The 18212-nt window shown below is 46.9% G+C and overlaps 1 protein-coding gene across 1 annotated transcript in view; it reads right to left on the bottom strand.

Moving 5' to 3' along the window:
- The window catches only part of LOC118085028 (uncharacterized), a 46511-nt gene extending 43215 nt beyond the window's left edge, over positions 1-3296 (bottom strand). Inside the window, exon 1 of the mRNA XM_088669013.1 lies at positions 3175-3296. Coding sequence (XP_088525139.1) covers positions 3175-3272 — 98 coding nt within the window. The 5' untranslated portion in view covers positions 3273-3296. The remainder of the gene's footprint in view (positions 1-3174) is intronic.
- Positions 3297-18212: the final 14916 nt, after the last annotated feature.

The following is an 18212-nucleotide window of genomic DNA, read 5'->3' on the forward strand; positions in this document are numbered from 1 at the left end:
TGTACAGTAGTTTGAATCCATTGCTCCGTGTCCGCTTCTCTGGAGCAGCAGAAAACAAGATCTATTAAATGGTGAACATCTTAATGGTCCTGCAAACTACATGTCCAGGAGTTTAGAGAGGAATAGGATGCAAAATGAGAATATGCTATATTACCTAAAACAATTTTCAGAAATGCATTGGGATCCATATAGAACATTTCTTTTGGTTTAAACCTGAGATTGATCCAGCAAAAGGAAAAGAAAGATATTTCAGTTATATTGGACTCAGCAACTTCTTTACGGGAAAGGATGGTCTAATACTGATAGACACCACTCTGTACCTAATGTGCTCATAGTGTTATTCTCCATTTGTTCTTGTCTTATTCCTATTCAGACAAAACTAAGAGGATGGGGAAGCCAATGCTCTCAGAGCGTGAAGCGTCCAGAAGGCATGCAGCGTTCAGAAAGCGTAAAGCAAAAGAACCTGGTGGTCTGTATACAGCGGAGTCATGTGGGTAGAGGAATGCACAGGAAAGGGAAGTTGATGGAGAGGCGGGCAGGGAGTGGAACCAGGCATGTTGTGCCAGGGAGGAGGGCAGAGAAAAGCCCACACAGCTCGAGAAAAGCCCACAGAAACCCCAGGGGTGAACCTGCCCTTTGCTGCTGGCTGCTGTGTTCCTTTAGTGTGTGCAGTCAGGAATGGCTGCACAATTAGGCAGAATAATGAGCCACTTTCAGGTGCTGGGGTGGGTAGAGGTGGGTAGACCACACAAGCTGCACTCACTGCACCTCCTCAGTTAGTCTGCTGCTGCCCCATTAGCGACATTGAGATAAGAGCCAATGGCCAGCCCAACTCAGCTTGTGTATGTGGAAGGATGTGCTCGGAGGGAGCATCTTGTCATTTGTAGGGGGGTCAGAAAGTAATACCAAAGGCTACTGTCTCTTGATCCAGACATTGGTCACATCTCGGCTTGCTTCCTCCACCTGCTTATCCTCCCAAGTGCCCACCCCCTGAACAATTGACTGCCTCTAGCACAGGCACGTAGCAAGGGAGGGGCGGAGGCGGGGCGCCCCTGGCTCCATTCTGGTGGGGGCAGCGCGGGGCAGCGCCGCCGGCCCCTGACCCGCCCCTCGCCTCCTCTGGCCGAGTGCACCGCCGCCTTCGCCGCCACCGCCCTCGCACGCCGGCCACCACCCAAGCGGAGCACGCACGTCACCGCCCTCATGCATCTCCGCGGACGGACTGCACATGTATGGACATGCGCAGTCCGGCCTGGTGTGTACGTCCTGACATCACGGTGCACGCGCCAGGGCGGTCTGCATATGTACCGCCCCGGGCAGCCAAGCAGCACCGTTTGCCACTGCTCTGGCTAATGGCATCCACAGCATATGGAAACCCTTTTTCCTGGGGTGGGAATGGTATGTTGGCTATTGATGGCTAAAGCAGAATTTTCTTTCTTTAAACATCAGCTTTGCAGACGCTGGTTGACTTCATCAAATCTCCAGAGGGTGAAAGATTTGTTATAATTGAGATTGTCACCATTACTGTCATGACACTGATGATTTTCATATTGTGTAAGTACATAATTGGCGTACGTCGATACAATAATAATAATAATAATAATAATAATAATAATAATAATAATAATTTATACCCCGCCCATCTGGCTGGGTTTCCCCAGACACTCTGGGCGGCTTCCAACAGAAAAATAAAATACAGTAATCTATAAAACATTAAAAGCCTCCCTAAACAGGGCTGCCTTCAGATGTCTTCTAAAAGTCTGGTAGTTGTTTTTCTCTTTGACATCTGATAGGAGGGCGTTCCACAGGGCGGGTGCAACTACCAAGAAGGCCCCCTGCCTGATTTCCTGCAACTTGGTCTCTCGCAATGAGGGAACTGCCAGAGGGCCCTCTACCAGAAGGCCCTCGGAGCTGGACCTCAGTGTCCGGGCAGAACAATGGGGGTGGAGATGCTCCTTCAGGTATACAGGACCGAGGCCATTTAGGGCTTTAAAGGTCAGCACCAACACTTTGAATTGTGCTCGGAAACGAACTACTGTCGTGGGCTTTGCTTCAATGCCAACAGCATTTCCAAAAAGAGATGGCGGGATCCACCTTCCATTTACCCCTTTCATCTCTCTTTGATATTGGGGGCGGAGGGGGGGTCTACAGCTGTTACCCAGTGAGGGCAATGGCACTGTTTTGTTCTCCCTGAATAAGTGAGTTCCAGCACTTGGGACAGAAGCACAGGCTAACACAAGTCCCTGGGACACCCTGGACAATTCCCTTTCCCAGCTTGCAATTCTCTCCTCCTTTCCCAACTAATCCTCATCTGCTGTGGGAGAGCCCCCATTTCTGGTCCTGGGCACCCTGCCCTCTGCTAGGGCTCCAGCCCCTTCAAGGAAAGTGCTTGGGGAAAACAGACTGCAAAGGATAAGGCCATGGCTAATGTGGGTGGGTCTATAGCCTACCTAAATACAGTGGTACCTCGACTTACGAATTTAATCCGATCCGAACGCACATTCGTATGTAGAAAAATTTGTAAGTCAAATCGCGGTTTCCCATAGGAATGCATTGGAAACGGATTAATTCGTTCCGGAGAACCTAGGAAAAAGACCCTTTAAAAGAGACTTTAAAGGCATGCAAACTGCACAGCAACATTTACCTTTCAGTGCAGGGAGCGCGGGCGGCGGCGAGGCAGCGGGAAGCCGGCTAGTGGCGGCAGCGAGGGCCCAGGTCGGCCTTCGGGTGTCGAAAAAATTTGTAAACGCGCACCAATTTTTATCATTCGTAAGTCAAATATTTCATAAGTAGAGTCATTCGTAAGTCGAGGTACCACTGTATTGAGATATATGCAGGGCTTTTTTTCAGCTGGAATTCATCAGGACTCAGTTACGGCCCCTCTCAGGTGAGTGGTGCTTCCATTCTAAGAGAACAAGGGGGGTATTCATGCTGAGTTCCAGCGCCTCTTTTTCCAGAAAAATAGCACTGGATAGATGAACACATGACCTATTTGCCTAGCTAATTCATTTTTAAAGGGCACTCCAAAGTAAGCAAAGCTCGGGGAGAGGGAATCAAATGATCCAAGAATTTGCATATCTTAAGCATACGGCAAAGCAATAGGCAGCCTGGCAGGGCCGTCTTAAGGTCATCGGGCGCCCTGGTGCAGGGATGCCTCTCCCCCCCCCCTCTTACCTGGCGTGCCGGTCGGTGCTCCGCACGGCCTTCCTCCCTTCTCCCAGCGGACCGGGGTGCCTGGGCAGGCCGCGCCGCACCAGGGCCTTCCCGGCCATCTCCCGCAACTCCGGCGCTTGCTGGGTCCACGGCCGCTTCCTTCCCGCCAACAGGGCGCTGCGTTTCATTGGTAGAGGTGCTGCCATGTGGCGTTGCCTCTACCAATGAAACGCAGTGCCAGGGTGAGGGATGACCCTGGCGCTGCAGAGCGGAACAGGGTCCTAGCGCTCGCTTACCTCCCTGCTCTCCCCTCAGCGCCCCCTGATCGCCCTGGCGCCCTAACGCGCCACTAGAGTCAATGGGCGAGCCGGGCCTGTCTGTAGGACAAAGAGGACAGGTGTATCTAGACACCAAAATGCAAAGCTCTCTAAGGAAGGCCAACTATCTGGCAACAGAAGTAGCAGGCTAAATGGAATCAGGACTTCAGACCACCAGGGCAGCTTAAATCAAGGCTTGGGAACCCTCAATCTAAGGGCTGAGAGCAGAAAAGAGTGTAGAAGTAATTTTCATGTTTTTGTTGATTTGATTTTTTTATTTGCCCTTCTCCCTAAGGACCCGGGGCACGTTACAAGTCGGCAATTTAAATCCAATATTAATAGCAGTTTGAAAGCAAGTATCCCCTTTCCCAACTTATCAGACTAGTGTGCTAGAACACAATTTCTTCATTTCTTTTCTACCTACCTCCTTTTTTAGATCAGAAGGAACTGAAAAAAAGAGAGGAGCTTGAAGAGGCAATGAAAATAATTCGAACCTTTGTTGTTGGGATGGATACAATCTACGAAGACAAGGACGGTAAGCATTTTATATGCTCATCCACACTTTAGCTGTAACATGTTTAAATTAAACATTTCAATTATTGTAGTTCACTTTGGGAGTCAAATTGTGTGAGCAAGACATATATTCAACGAAACTCATCACCCGACAGAGTTTAGCACTTTTTCATGGCTCAGCAGGAAGAAAAGCAGACAGACGGTTGTGATTCTGACATCTCCCCACTAGAACTGCTGTCCTCCCCAATCACACTGTAACTCACAATGTTTGTGCTAGTGCAAGATTTTAGCACTAGAACAAGGGAACATTTCCCCCCACCTCTCCCTGCATGCCATAACCCAGGGGAAGGCAACCTCAGGCCCGTGGGCCGGATGCGGCCTAATCGCCTTCTCAATCCAGCCCACAAATGGTCCGGGAATCAGTGTGTTTTTATATGAGTAGAATGTGTCCTTTTACTTAAAATGCATCTCTGGGTTATTTGTGGGGTCTAGGAATCCATCCATTTCCCCCCTAAAAATATAGTCTGGCCCACCACATGGTCTGATTTATACGATCTGAAGAGAAACCAGAGTATACCCACCACATGGTCTGAGAGGTGGACCAGCCCACGGCTGAAAAAGGTTGCTGACCCCTGCCATAACCAAAGCTTCTCTCTGGGGGCAGTGGGGGGGGGGACAGGACAGGGCAGGACTTCAGAACAGATTGGAGGGAAGGGGGCTGAAGATTGTATTGCACGAGGAAAAATCCTTGCACTGACATTATATCCTCAGGGCCGGATATATCCCCGCATTATATCCTCAGGGCGCCAAAATGGAGGGGGCGCTGGCCAGCCTGGCTGCTGCCCGTCGCACCCCCCCCCCGGTGCTGCCTGGGGCTGGGGCCGCCTCCACTGCGCCTGTCAGCTGTTGAGCAGCTTCAGGCCGCTATCCTGAGGTGCGCGTGCCTCCGGAGAGCGGCCTGAAGCTGCTCAACAGCTGACAGGCACAGTGGAGGCGGCCCCAGGCTCACGCTCCCTGCACGAAGCTCCGGAGGCACGTGGAGAGCGCGAGCCTGGGGCCACCTCGCCGCGCCTCTCAGCTGTTTTTTATTTTATTTTTTATTTTTTATTTTTTATTTTTCCTACTTTTTATTTTTTCTTTTTTTCTTTTTCTTTTTTCTATTTTTATTTATTTTCTATTTTTATTTTATTTTTTATTCCACTTTTTTTTCTAAAAAAGTTCAACAACTCTGGGAAATTTTGGGGGGGTGGGTGCGGCAGAAGGTGATCTCGCCTAGGGCGCAAAAAACCCTAGCACCGGCCCTGTAATATCCTGCATCATAAAAAGAGTTTTGGCGCCTCTATTTCCTTAGATCTCACAAAGCATAATTGAAAACTGCAAAGTATTCTTTGTATATTTGGCTCTCCTGTGGAATTCAAGGCAGAATTGGTTTTTGACCCTGTAATTCCCAGCAGAAAAGGAGGACATAGAAGGGGAACATCATTGAGCCACTTTTAATGTGAGAATAGGATAGTGGATTGCATGGGTCTTTGGTCTGATCCAGCTGCAGGAGTCTTCTGAGGCTTTTCATTGGTGATTTCAGCCACAGAGAATCAAGTCTGCCCTCATATTCTGCTTCTTGTTTCAGGCCTGAGTGTTTTTAAGTGTTTGGAAATGGTTTCCTGATATTTGCAGATTGTTGTTTCAGATACTCGTGCCTTAAACTGTTTCAAATCTTTTAGACTTAGAAATACTTGCTGTAGCTGTAAACAAATCAGAGGAAATGGTGTATTCTGCCAAAAAAAATGATCAACTGCAAAAGGAAATTGGTAAGCTACCCTACAATGCTGAAGAATTGTAGTACAGTGGGAACCTGCCCTGGGTCTGCACCAGCTGAAAGCCCCTCCTCTAGCTGAAAACTCTGAGAGCCAGAGCAGAGTGCTGCCCTCCTTTGTATCCGGCCACCTAGGGAAACATCAGAGGTATCCAGTTCAACTTTCCTGAACTGTTGAATTGATTTAGCTTCTATTGCAGGCATCCCCAAACTGCGGCCCTCCAGATGTTTTGGCCTACAACTCCCATGATCGCTAGCTAACAGGACCAGTGGTCAGGGATGATGGGAATTGTAGTCCAAAACATCTGGAGGGCCGAAGTTTGGGGATGTCTGTTCTATTGCGAGGAAAGAAAAGACAAGGCCATCGGAAAGAAGCTCTTAAGCCCACTCACGTAGTGAATTGACCCATCGGCCACTGAATACATAATTGGAAAAACCAATGATAAAATTGTCTATAAAGCTTTAGATGTGAAAGCAAAGAATGGGAATGAATGCATATGATGTCACTTGTACATAGAAGCAAGCTAAAGATGTTCAGCACCAAAAACGTGGGAATGTTCAAGGAGGCAGGAGAGGATATATTATTTGATGATATCCTTCCTAACTGGCATTGGCAAATTCTGTATCTTAGCAGAGTTCCAAACATTCCCCCCCTTTAAATTTGCACAGTGGTTAGCTTGTTTCAGGCTTATCTGCACTACATAAGAGCCCTTATAAGATCCCTTCTTATCCCTCTTAAAAAGAGTAGGCATGGCAAACTTATTAAAGTCAATATAAAAGGAGTTTACTCACTTTCATTCAGTTCACAATGAAATCCCAGAAGGCAGGCTTAAGTTACAAAGGGGGGGGGGGTTAGTCCCAAGTGACCGCGACTCAAGTCATATGCAGAGGAAGCTTTGTCCCAGCTCAGGAGGAAACAGGAATTTTTCTCCTGGGTGGTACAAAGCACCCCCAGGGTATCTATTCTAGGAATGTTGCACTTGACTGCTAAGTGAGTTTCACATCCCACAAAACGCACATTTTGTAAGAGTTGTATGAGGCCATTCCCCCTCTTTCTCTTTGACCTTGGGAAATATGATTGCCTTTAAAGACATTATGCCAAAACCAAGTCTAAATCCTGATTGAAACGGATCTAGAAAACCAGTTTCCTCCAAGAGCACCTGGATCTGGTCCACAATCACCTGCTCAAGAATCATACCTGCCAAGTTGCTGTCAGAGAAATAAGGGACCGGGCCGGAAATAGCAGACCGGAAGTAGCGCTGCCGCCATTTTGGAACTGGGCGGAGCATGCTCAGAAGTGACTTTTGATGCTGCTTTGCCCAGTTCCAAAACGGCCGCCGCGCCAGAAGTCGCACTGCAGCCATTTTGGAACTGGGCAGAGCAGCATCAAAAGTCGCTTCTGAGCATGCTCCGTCCAGTTCCAAAACGGCCGCCGTGCCAGAATAAACTGGGGGGAAACAAAAAAATCCGGTTTTTCAGCTAGGAACAGCTGGAAAAACAGGGATTTCCCGGGGAAAACGGGAGACTTAGCAGCTATGTCAAGAATGTTGCCCAGGAAGGGGAGATTAGCAACTGGCAGAGAGTTACTTAGATTTTCTGACCCCAGGGAAGGTTTCTTAAGGAGTGGTTTTACCACTGCCTCCTTCAAACACACCGGGACCAACCCCTCCTATAAAGAGGCAGTAATCAGCCTTCTGGTCCAGCCGGCTGTCCCCTCCCTGCTAGTTTGTATCAGCCACAAGGGGCAAGGGGGCCAGGGCGCAAGTGGTCGTCCTGACCGATCCAAGCACCTTGTCCGCATTCTTAAACCTTTCCGACTGAAACACACCCAACACAACGGAAACAGACTCTGCTCTGGACACCCTTTGAGATCCATTGCTATAATAGCAGGGTCAAGATGCAAGCGATTTTATCCTCTAAATGCTTTGCAAACAAGTCACAGTTCTGTCATCTCCTTCGGCCAGACTGTCGCAGGCCCTGAGCTACCTGGGAAAGCTCTGCTGGATGGCACAATGGAGGAAGCAAAGCAAGCCTTCTTTGTAGCCTTCACTGCCACTTGGGAGGCTCGAGGATGAGTCCTCACCAGCAGTCGATTGCATTCAACCAGATTTTTCCTCCACTCGCGTGAAAGCCGTCTCCCAGCATCTTTCTTCCCCTAACCTCTGCAGTTTGCCAGGGGGCCAAACAGGCTGCATGAAGCAGGGCAGGGTCAATGGCCCAAGCCAAGGCAGAGGGCCCTCTGGGTTGTTGCAACCGCCCTGTGGCACACTCCCTCCCACCAGATGTCAAGGGGGAAAACAACTTTCTGACTTTCAGAAGACATCTGAAGGCAGCCCTGTTCAGGGAAGTTTTTAATGGTTGGTGTCCAATTCTGTTTTAATTTGTTGGAAGTTGCCCAGAGTGGCTGGGGGAAACCCAGGCTGATGGGCAGCATATAAACAAAGTATTATTATTATTATTATCATTATCATTATTATTAGTTTGTTCCAGAGCTTAGCCAAAGCTCGGCAGGAGCACCAGTCATATCAGCCATTTGGAAGCCCACTGGATCCAGCTCAGTCAGGACGATTGCTGGGCAGCAAAGTGGGTGGTAAACCAGCAGAATCCCTCATCTGCCCCAGTTGCCCAAGGTCAGCAACACACACACTAGGCTAGATTCTCCCCCCCCCCCTGCAGAGAGCCTAGAGAGAAAAAGAGAATTGTGATAAACCACAGCTAGTTCCCCTCTGCCCTGATGCTGCCCTGAGAATAATAATAATAATAATAATAATAATAATAATAATAATAATAATAATAATTTTTATTTATACCCCGCCCTCCCCAGCCAAGACTGGGCTCAGGGCGGCTAACACCAGATATAAACCAATTGGTTAAAATACAGCTTAAAAACAAGATTAAATACAACAAGATTAAATCCAGGTGGAAACAAATAGGTGAGGCCCCAGGGGTTCAGATAAGGCCTGTGAGGGGGCATGCATCTTGTGTCTATTCCCTCAAATAAAAGGTTCTTGACTGCGTTCCTTTTCCAGCTACCCCCGCCCAGATATTTACTGCAGCATCAGCATGGGTCGAAGTGTTCATGTTGTTCTTGTTTTAATCTTTCTGAGCTTCCTAGATGAATATATGTTATCACGTGGCCACAGAAATGAACTTAACAAAAATAATTGAAATCTGCAGAGACATACAAGGTGGTTCCCATTAAATTCCGTATTTTTCCCCTCTCCTTCCTCCATACATGGCTGGACTCAAAGATATCCTTCTTGAAAACTTGGACAATGGTTGGCTTGTACATCACAGGACCTTCTATTGGTTTTCTATTGAGATAGGCACATGGGTGGAGGCCCAAAAACATTGTGAGCAGGAGGGCGCCAGGCTCATTTCTGTGGAAACACGGGAAGAACAGGTGAGCATCAAAGCTGAGTATAGGAAAGGTAGGGGATCTGCATGAGCCAAAGGGCTCCTATCATCACTATCCATTTAAGAAGTTCCAATCCAGCTGTGGCGGGTGGCGCTGTGGGTTAAACCACAGAGCCTAGGACTTGCCGATCAGAAGGTCGGCGGTTTGAATCCCTGTGACGGGGTGAGCTCCCGTTGCTTGGTCCCAGCTCCTGCCAACCTAGCAGTTCGAAAGCACATCAAAATGCAAGTAGATAAATAGGAACCGCTACAGCGGGAAGGTAAACGGCGTTTCCGTGCGCTGCTCTGGTTCGCCAGAAGCGGCTTTGTCATGCTGGCCACATGACCTGGAAGCTGTACGCCGGCTCCCTCGGCAATAATGCGAGATGAGCGCCACTGGACCTAATGGTCAGGGGTCCCTTTATCTTTGCCTTTAATCCACCTGTATGCAGCCAAGACAGCAACTCCATCAGTCAAGCCAAGGGGTGGGTGAGGCAGGGAGCAGCTGCTACCATCTGGGACTAACTAAAGGTTTCTTGGAGCTGCTGAGCTCTAATAGAGTCAAGAAGGAGGTCTTGAAGGAGGTGAAGGAGGAGATACTTGAGGGGCATCTGCCTTAGCCCTGGCAGAGGAGCTACTGGGGTGCTACAGGGCACAGACATGGGTGAGACCCCACCATCATGCCATCAGGCATACCACAACCAGACGGATTCCAGTGTCTCTGGAACCAACCAACAAACATGGATGCAGAAATTGGAGTATTTACCATGCAGGTCACTGACCCGTAGGTGGTGCCAAGACCAACTGTTCTATGGCACAGTCATTTACAGCATTTGGAAATTTTAACTGTGTCTTGACTGGAGGACATATGTAGCCAGTCTCGGTGAGGGCAGGTGAAGTGTTGGTGTTGACCTTTAAAGCCCAAACGGCTTCGGCCCAGTATATCTGAAGGAGCGTCTCCACCCCCATCGTTCTGCCCAGACACTGAGGTCCAGCACCGAGGGCCTTCTGGCGGTTCCCTCGTTGTGAGAAGCCAAGTTGCAGGGAACCAGGCAGAGGGCCTTCTCGGTGGTGGCACCCGCCCTGTGGAACGCCCTCCCATCAGATGTCAAAGAGAAAAACAGCTACCATATCAGATTTTAAGAAGACATCGGAAGGCAGCCCTGTTTAGGGAGGCTTTTAATGTTTAATAGATTATTGCACTTTTCCCCCCCTGTTGGAAGCCACCCAGAGTGGCTGGAAAAACCCAGCCAGGTGGGTGGGGTATAAATAAATTATTATTATTATTATTATTATTATTATTATTATTATTATTCATAATCATCATCATCACCCTTCACTACAATATTTCCTCTTGGGGTGCTTCCTTGATTCCATCATCATCATCATCATAATTGTGATGAGGGGGACAATACCACATCCACTGTATGAAATTATTCTTGGTGATGGGAATACTATGTATAGTTTTGATCACTGCTTAATATAATAATAATAATAATAATAATAATAATAATAATAATAATAATAATAATAATAATAATATAATAATAATAATAATAAATACTTTATTTATACCCCGCCCTCCCCAGTGAGAGCTGAGCTCAGGGTGGCTGACATCAATAAAGTTACAATGAAACGTAAAAGAAAGAAAAACAATTGATTTAAATGCAGATTAAAATACAATTAAGATTTATTTATTTATTTTAAAAAATGCAGCCTCATTTTAAAATGGCCCAAATCAAAACCATAAGGGAGGTCCAGCCCAAAGGCCAGGTGGTCAGTCCAGCCCAAAGGCCAGGTGGAACAGCTCCGTCTTGCAGGCCCTGCGGAAAGATGTCAAAATATATGTGGATTGGACCTTCAAATGTGACACCTGCTCCTTTTAAAATGTGTTTGTTTTATGCGTGTTTAATTTCTGTAAAGGGCTATAGTCTCCTAGAGAAAAGGACATTGTCTTAAAATATTTTATTTGTTCTTTCTCCACCCCTTCCCTAGTATTTTATAGACAAGCAAGTACAAAGCCAACAAAAGGTTTTTTGGATTGGAGTCTTTAAAGACAAGGGGAAATGGTCATGGCTGTCAGGAATAGAGGCTTTAGTCCCGTAAGTTTCTGAAGAAATATTTGTTAATGGCATGCATTCAAAAAAGTTGCAGGTTCTGTTTACAGTGGTACCTTGACTTACGAAGGTGATCCGTTCCGCGGCGCTCTTCGGAAGTCGAAAACTTCATTAAGTCGAAGCGCCCATTTTGCGCATGCACAAAGCATGATTTTGTGCTTTGCGCATGCGCAGACTGCGTGTGCCGCTTCGGCGCATGCGCAGAATGCGCACGCGGCAAAAATATTTCCGGGTTAGCGGACTTCGGAAGTTGAAACCTTCAGAAGTCAAGGCATTCGTAACTTGAGGTACCACTGTACATAACTGATCTGTTCGCTCTCCAAATATATTTTGCCATGCACTTTTCTCTACTACCAAAGATCTACATATGTATTCCTCCACATCATCGTCCAGGTGAGTGACTGCTTCTTCTCACAAGGTTGGAGAGGTAGGAAGGCTACTCTTCTTGCTTCTCTAACCCAGTGAATGTGGTGATTCAGAAGAGGGTGAGGGCATGCTTTTAAATGGTATGTGCTGCTTAGCTCAGCTACAAAAGGACTTGCAGGAACCTAAAGCTGAGCAACACTCTCTTTAGGAAAAATATTTCTACAGTTATCTGCTAAACAATCTGAATAACCAGCAATCTCAAAACTAAAATAATAGGAGCAGGTGAGGTAAGTGTGTGAGAGAGGGTAGTTCATGTCACTCTTTTGGATAGAGTCATAGACACATAGAAATTTACGGTTGGATGAGACCCCAAGGGTCATCTAGGCCAACCCCCTGCAAAGCAGGAATCACAACGGAAGAATCCCTGACAGATCCCTAATAGTTTTGGGTTGCTGTCAGCTGGCAATTTAAGACAGTTCATGGTTCCCTTTAAGTATCTAACAACTCTTTTCAACCCGTGTTGATGGATTGACAAGGTCAGAGTAAGATCTCACTCATCCACAGCTTGGTGGTAGCTGGTCTCGCATTTATTTCCAAGACTGGATTAACAGAGGGTAGCTTTCTCCTGGAAGAAAATCCAATGACATTCATCTCTATTGATGCACCCAACACTAACCACTTAACCTTTTTGGCAAAGGTAGTGAGTAAAGTTCACAAATGGCCATTGGAGTTGGATAAGACTAGCTGGGAACTTAAACCCTGTATGCCAGTGGTTCCCCGTTAGCTAAGTAGTACAGACCCCTTTGTCAAAAGCTATGCCATGGGCCCCTCTACCTTTGGACATTGGGATATCTCTGTGGCAGTTTTTGTTATGTGAATGGTGTAATGGAGCCGCTGGGTGGGTGGTCCTTGACCTCCAGTTGGTCAATCACTGCTGTATGTGAACTTAGACTTGACCAAAGGGCAGATCCAACCCAAAGATCTCATGGGAGTGAAAAATACCTACTACACAATTATCACTAATATCATTGAATAGATTCATGGAGAGTTAAAAATGGGGGAGTTATAGGATACATTTACCACAGAATCTTAGTGTTGTGTAGTGGGACTTGATTCAATATACAATGGAAGTGACAATAAGCATGGGGCTATCAACTATGGATAATTGATTAAACTTAGAACCAGAATGTAAGATAAATAGACATAGACATTGTTGTTGTTTAGTCGTTTAGTCGTGTCCGACTCTTCGTGACCCCATGGACCAGAGCACGCTAGGCACTCCTGTCTTCCACTGCCTCCCTCAGTTTGGTCAGACTCATGTTCGTAGCTTCAAGAACACTGTCCAACCATCTCGTCCTCCATCGTCCCCTTCTCCTTGTGCCCTCCATCTTTCCCAACATCAGGGTCTTTTCCAGGGAGTCTTCTCTTCTCTTCAAAGTATTGGCCAAAGTATTGGAGCCTCTTTGTCCATGGAGTTTTCTTGGCAGGGATACTGGAGTGGCTTGCCAGTTCCTTCTCCAGGTGGATCACGTTTAGTCAAAACTCTCCACTATGACCTGTCCATCTTGGGTGGCCCTGCATGGCATAGCTCATAGCTTCTCTGAGTTATTCAAGCCCCTTCGCCACGACAAGGCATTGATCCTTGCCCACAAAGGTCCGTATAGTTAAAGCTATGGTTTTCCCAGTATTTTCCAAAGTATTGGAGCCTCAGCTTCAGGATCTGTCCTTCCAGGGAGCACTCAGGGCTGATTTCCTTAAGAATGGATAGGTTTGATCTTCTTGCAGTCCATGGGACTCTCAAGAGTCTCCTCCAGCACCATAATTCAAAAGCATCAATTCTTCGGCGATCAGCCTTCTTTATGGTCCAGCTCTCACTTCCATACATCACTATGGGAGTGCACTGCAAGACAGGAATGCCTGGCGTGCTATGGTCCATGGGGTCACGAAGAGTCGGACACGACTAAACGACTAAACAACAACAACAACATTGGAGCCTCAGCTTCAGGATCTGTCCTTCCAGGGAGCACTCAGGGCTGATTTCCTTAAGAATGGATAGGTTTGATCTTCTTGCAGTCCATGGGACTCTCAAGAGTCTCCTCCAGCACCATAATTCAAAAGCATCAATTCTTCGGCGATCAGCCTTCTTTATGGTCCAGCTCTCACTTCCATACATCACTACTGCGAAACTCCATATATATATATATATATGAAATCATATCATTTCAATCATCTCTATCTATAATGGCTTTGTGGTTATAGATTATATTTTGTATCTCAGTTGTAGACTTAGCTCTTTTTGTATCTGTATAGTGTCATTGCTATCCTTGTGCATAGGGTGAGTGATGGATGTGAGGGGAGGTGGATTAAGGCAGATGCAAATCTAACAAAGTTTTTATTTGCTCAGAACAATCACTACTGTGCTAACTCTGCTACGAGAGCGTAAGGATCTCTCAACACCCAAAATGGTACAGAGCAGATCTGAGGAGGGTGCGGGTGCACATGGAGGGGAGAGAGGGGCGGTTCTGTTGCAGAAATGGAAATCCTGGCAATAGCAGAAGTTCTGCATTGGATACTATACAAAATTGTTAAATAAATTGACTGAAAGTTCTTGTGTGTACCGAAGAGCCTTCCTCAGTGACATCCTCACTTTTTTGTAGTTTCCTATGAGGAATCACTTCATATGAGAAGAAAATAGACAGTCTTGACCCCCAGTTGTGTTTTTTTTTTTTTTGTTGTTCTTTTACATGGATAGAATTCTGAAATCTGGGAAGAAAAATCCATCACATTAAAAGAGAAAGAGCTGAACATTTTTTTAATGGTAGAAGGCATGAGGAGTGAGTGAGGAAGTAGACATCCAATCTTTGATTGATTGATCAGTGCTGCTGTTTCTTCTCTTTTCAGCTACTGGAATGAAGATGAGCCAACTTATGAAGTGAACCACGACTGTGTTGGAGTGTCCTTTGATTGCTACGCTGGAAAATGCTGGGTGGCATTAGAATGTGATCTAGAAATATACTATATTTGTAAGAAGGTGCCTAATGATATTTGGCTCTAAGAAGACACCTTAAGAGGAACGTAACTGGATCCCACGATCACTACACAAAAACAAAACCAAGAGATCACCCCACTGTTTCAATGCACAATCCACACTCTGCCACCTAGATTATGGGACTCTCTGGCAACAACCCTTAAACACACCTTGAAAAGACCTTGTTCTGCACAAGCTCAAACATAGATGGCTACAAAAATAAAGAATGGAAGGGTCCAGTCATAGCTTGTTTTCTGTTTAATCTATTTATTTGCAATGCATACCAATATTTGTTTCCTTACTCTGCGTGTTTGAAGCCCCATTGCCCCTTCTGATCTCCATGGTCGCTACCTTACAAGGCACAGAAGAAGAAGAAGAAGAAGAAGAAGAAGAAGAAGAAGAAGAAGAAGAAGAAGAAGAAGAAGAAGAAGAGGAGGAGGAGTTGTTGTTGTTTGGATTTGATATCCTGCTTTATCACTACCCGAAGGAGTCTCAAAGCGGCTAACGATCTCCTTTCCCCTCCTCCCCCACAACAAACACTCTGTGAGGTGAGTGGGGCTGAGAGACTTCAGAGAAGTGTGACTAGCCCAAGGTCACCCACCAGCTGCATGTGGAGGAGTGGAGACGCGAACCCGGTTCCCCAGATTAGGAGTCTGCCGCTCTTAACCACTGCACCACACTGGCTCTCTAAGGACAGCCATGCATGCCAGGCAACGAGAATGGGGGCCACCCAGCGCCTGGTGTCCCCTTCTAGCAGACTCATCACAAATACAACTTAGGCTTCATCACTGGGAAATTTCGGTGCCCTTACCTCCTATAGAGCTAACATTGGGCAACAAACACATTGAACTGCTCTCGATTTCTTCAGAACTTGGCAAGGGGCAAGACTGGGGTGCACACCAGTGTGGGCACAGCACTGGCAGCATGCTTTCATGGCATTCACGATGGTGGCAGGGGTGCCAACTTGAATAAAATATTACCTGCTCCACCCTGCATAATTGATCACAAGACAGTGCAAGCACACCATTTGAATGGCAGTGCCCATCAAATATTTGGTGGATCTCTCAAATATTTTATTGGGTGTGGGCCAAGGGACCTCTGCCCCTAGGAGTTGGCTCCTTTGTACAGCAGCCGTCAACTGAGTAAAGTAACATATTAGATTTTGCTGTTCTGAGTCACACCTTTACGAGGTGTGAATAGCTAGGTCTGTGTTGAGGACTAGCACCCCAGTAACCAAGCCGGGGACCTCTCCTGTCACGTCTTGCATGATCGATGGCTGGAAGTGGCTGTGGTCGCTTCCATCTGTCCTGCATACCAAGTCAAGGAGAACTGATCCTTTAATTCTTAATTTTCAGGGAATAAACTGAACAGGAAGACTGGGAAGTGTCCATTCAGTCTGCTCAGCTCCTCTCAGAAGAGGAGGGAGAGTGGGAAGGTTTGCCCCCTTGTCTCCAGCAGTTTCAAGATGAGAAGAAGACAGAGCTGAACTGTAGCTGAATGAAGAAATGCCTAGTTACAAGACAGTGGAGCAGGAGGGGGGGAGGGAGAGAGCAGCCTGCAGCAGAGACCTTCCTGGAAAGTTTGGGAGATCCTCCTTCTCCAAGGGCCCCTCAGTCACTCTGCATTTAGGAACAGAGAATGCAGGGTAAGTGTGATTCCTGGGACTTTCTGTAGGTACTCAGGACGTTGTTGGAGATGGAAGAGGTGGTCTTCAGAGTAGGCAACATCTCCTTTGCTTGGAGACCTGGATTCTTTGTCTTTCAACCAGATGACTGATACAAACCTGCTTGTTCCTCTTGTCTTTGATGATGCTACAAGCAGAGAGAGGGTTCTTCACTCCTGACATTTATTAACAAAAGGATATCATTGTAATGGCATGGGTCTCTCTCACAGACGTGGGACAACTCCGGCAGTCAGTTAGTTCAGATTTATTGCTCAAACAAACCAAAACATGACGGCGCTCAGCTACTCAGTGTCATTCCCCAAGGAAGCCGCCCCCTTTCCCCCCAGCAGGAAACCCCCCACCGTCGTTTCCTGTCCTTTTCCTGCCTCTTGCAAAGACTCAATAGCCCACAAGTTTTTGGAGAGGCTACTGCCAGTCTGTGTCTGATTCACTGCTTGAGCTGCCTAATCTGTTCCCTCTGTCTGCCGGCGTTCCCACTTCCTGTCAGCGAAGGGACGTAGCTGACAATCATCTTGGTTGTGTGTGTGTACACACACACACACACACACACGGTAGTATATATGCTACTTGTGTCTTGTGCCATGGATCCTTGTTTCTAACGCTGAACAAGGAGGTCGTGGAGGTGTTTCATGAGGGAAGATCTGAAGCCATCTTTCAGAACTTCTGTTGGGATTCCGTCCTGTCATGTGGCTTAACCACATGCTTGAGAGTTAGAATCATAGGATTGTAGAGTTGGAAGGGACTCAGAGGGTCATCTAGTCCAACCCTCTGCAATGCAGGAATCTCCGGTTGAAGCCTCCATCTAACCTCTGCTTAAAAAGCTCCATTCAATGAGACCACAACCTCCTGAGGGAGACTGTTCCAGTGCTGAACCCTCTCTTAGTGTCAGAAAATGTTTAGTTGGAATCTTCTTTCTTGCAACTTGAAACCATGGGTTTGTGTCCTTCCCTCTGGAAGTGGTCTCACCTTCCATGTGACAACCCTGGAGGTTTTTGAAGATGGCTATCATATCTCCTCTTTCTCATGCTAAATATTCCCAATTGGCTCAGCCATAAGGCATGGTTTCCAGACCCTGGATTCATCATGCGATGAATGAAAACACACACCGCTGTGTGATAGACAACAATCTCATGACTGCAAACATGGAGCAGGAATCCTAACAGTGAGAGATTTTACTTTCTTGGGTTTCATGATGGTGACAGCAGTCACGAAATTAAAAGACGCCTGCTTCTTGGGAGAAAAGCAATGACAAACCTAGACAGCATCTTAAAAAGCAGAGACATCACCTTGCCTACAAAGGTCCGTATAGTTACAGCTATGGTTTTCCCAGTAGTGATGTATGGAAGTGAGAGCTGGACCATAAAGAAGGCTGATCGCCGAAGAATTGTTGCTTTTGAATTATGGTGCTGGAGGAGACTCTTGAGAGTCCCATGGACTGCAAGAAGATCAAACTTATCAATTCTGAAGGAAATCAGCTGTGTGCTCACTGGAAGGACAGATCGTGAAGCTGAGGCTCCAATACTTTGGCCACCTCATGAGAAGAGAAAACTCCCTGGAAAAGACCCTGATCTTGGGAAAGATGGAGGGCACAAGGAGAAGGGGACGACAGAGGACAAGATGGTTGGACAGTGTTCTCGAAGCTATGAACATGAGTCTGACCAAACTGCAGGAGGCAGTGGAAGACAGACAGAGCCTGCCGTGCTATGGTCCATGGGGTCACGAAGAGTCTGAGAGTCAGGGATTTTCACCCCAGCTCACAAACCCCCAAAAGAAATTAACTGATGGCTGCGGATCGTGCCCTTCTGATACCCTTGGAAGGTATGGG

Source organism: Zootoca vivipara, chromosome 4 (genome assembly GCF_965207765.1).
Source record: "Zootoca vivipara chromosome 4, rZooViv2.hap1.1, whole genome shotgun sequence".
Lineage (NCBI taxonomy): Eukaryota > Metazoa > Chordata > Lepidosauria > Squamata > Lacertidae > Zootoca > Zootoca vivipara.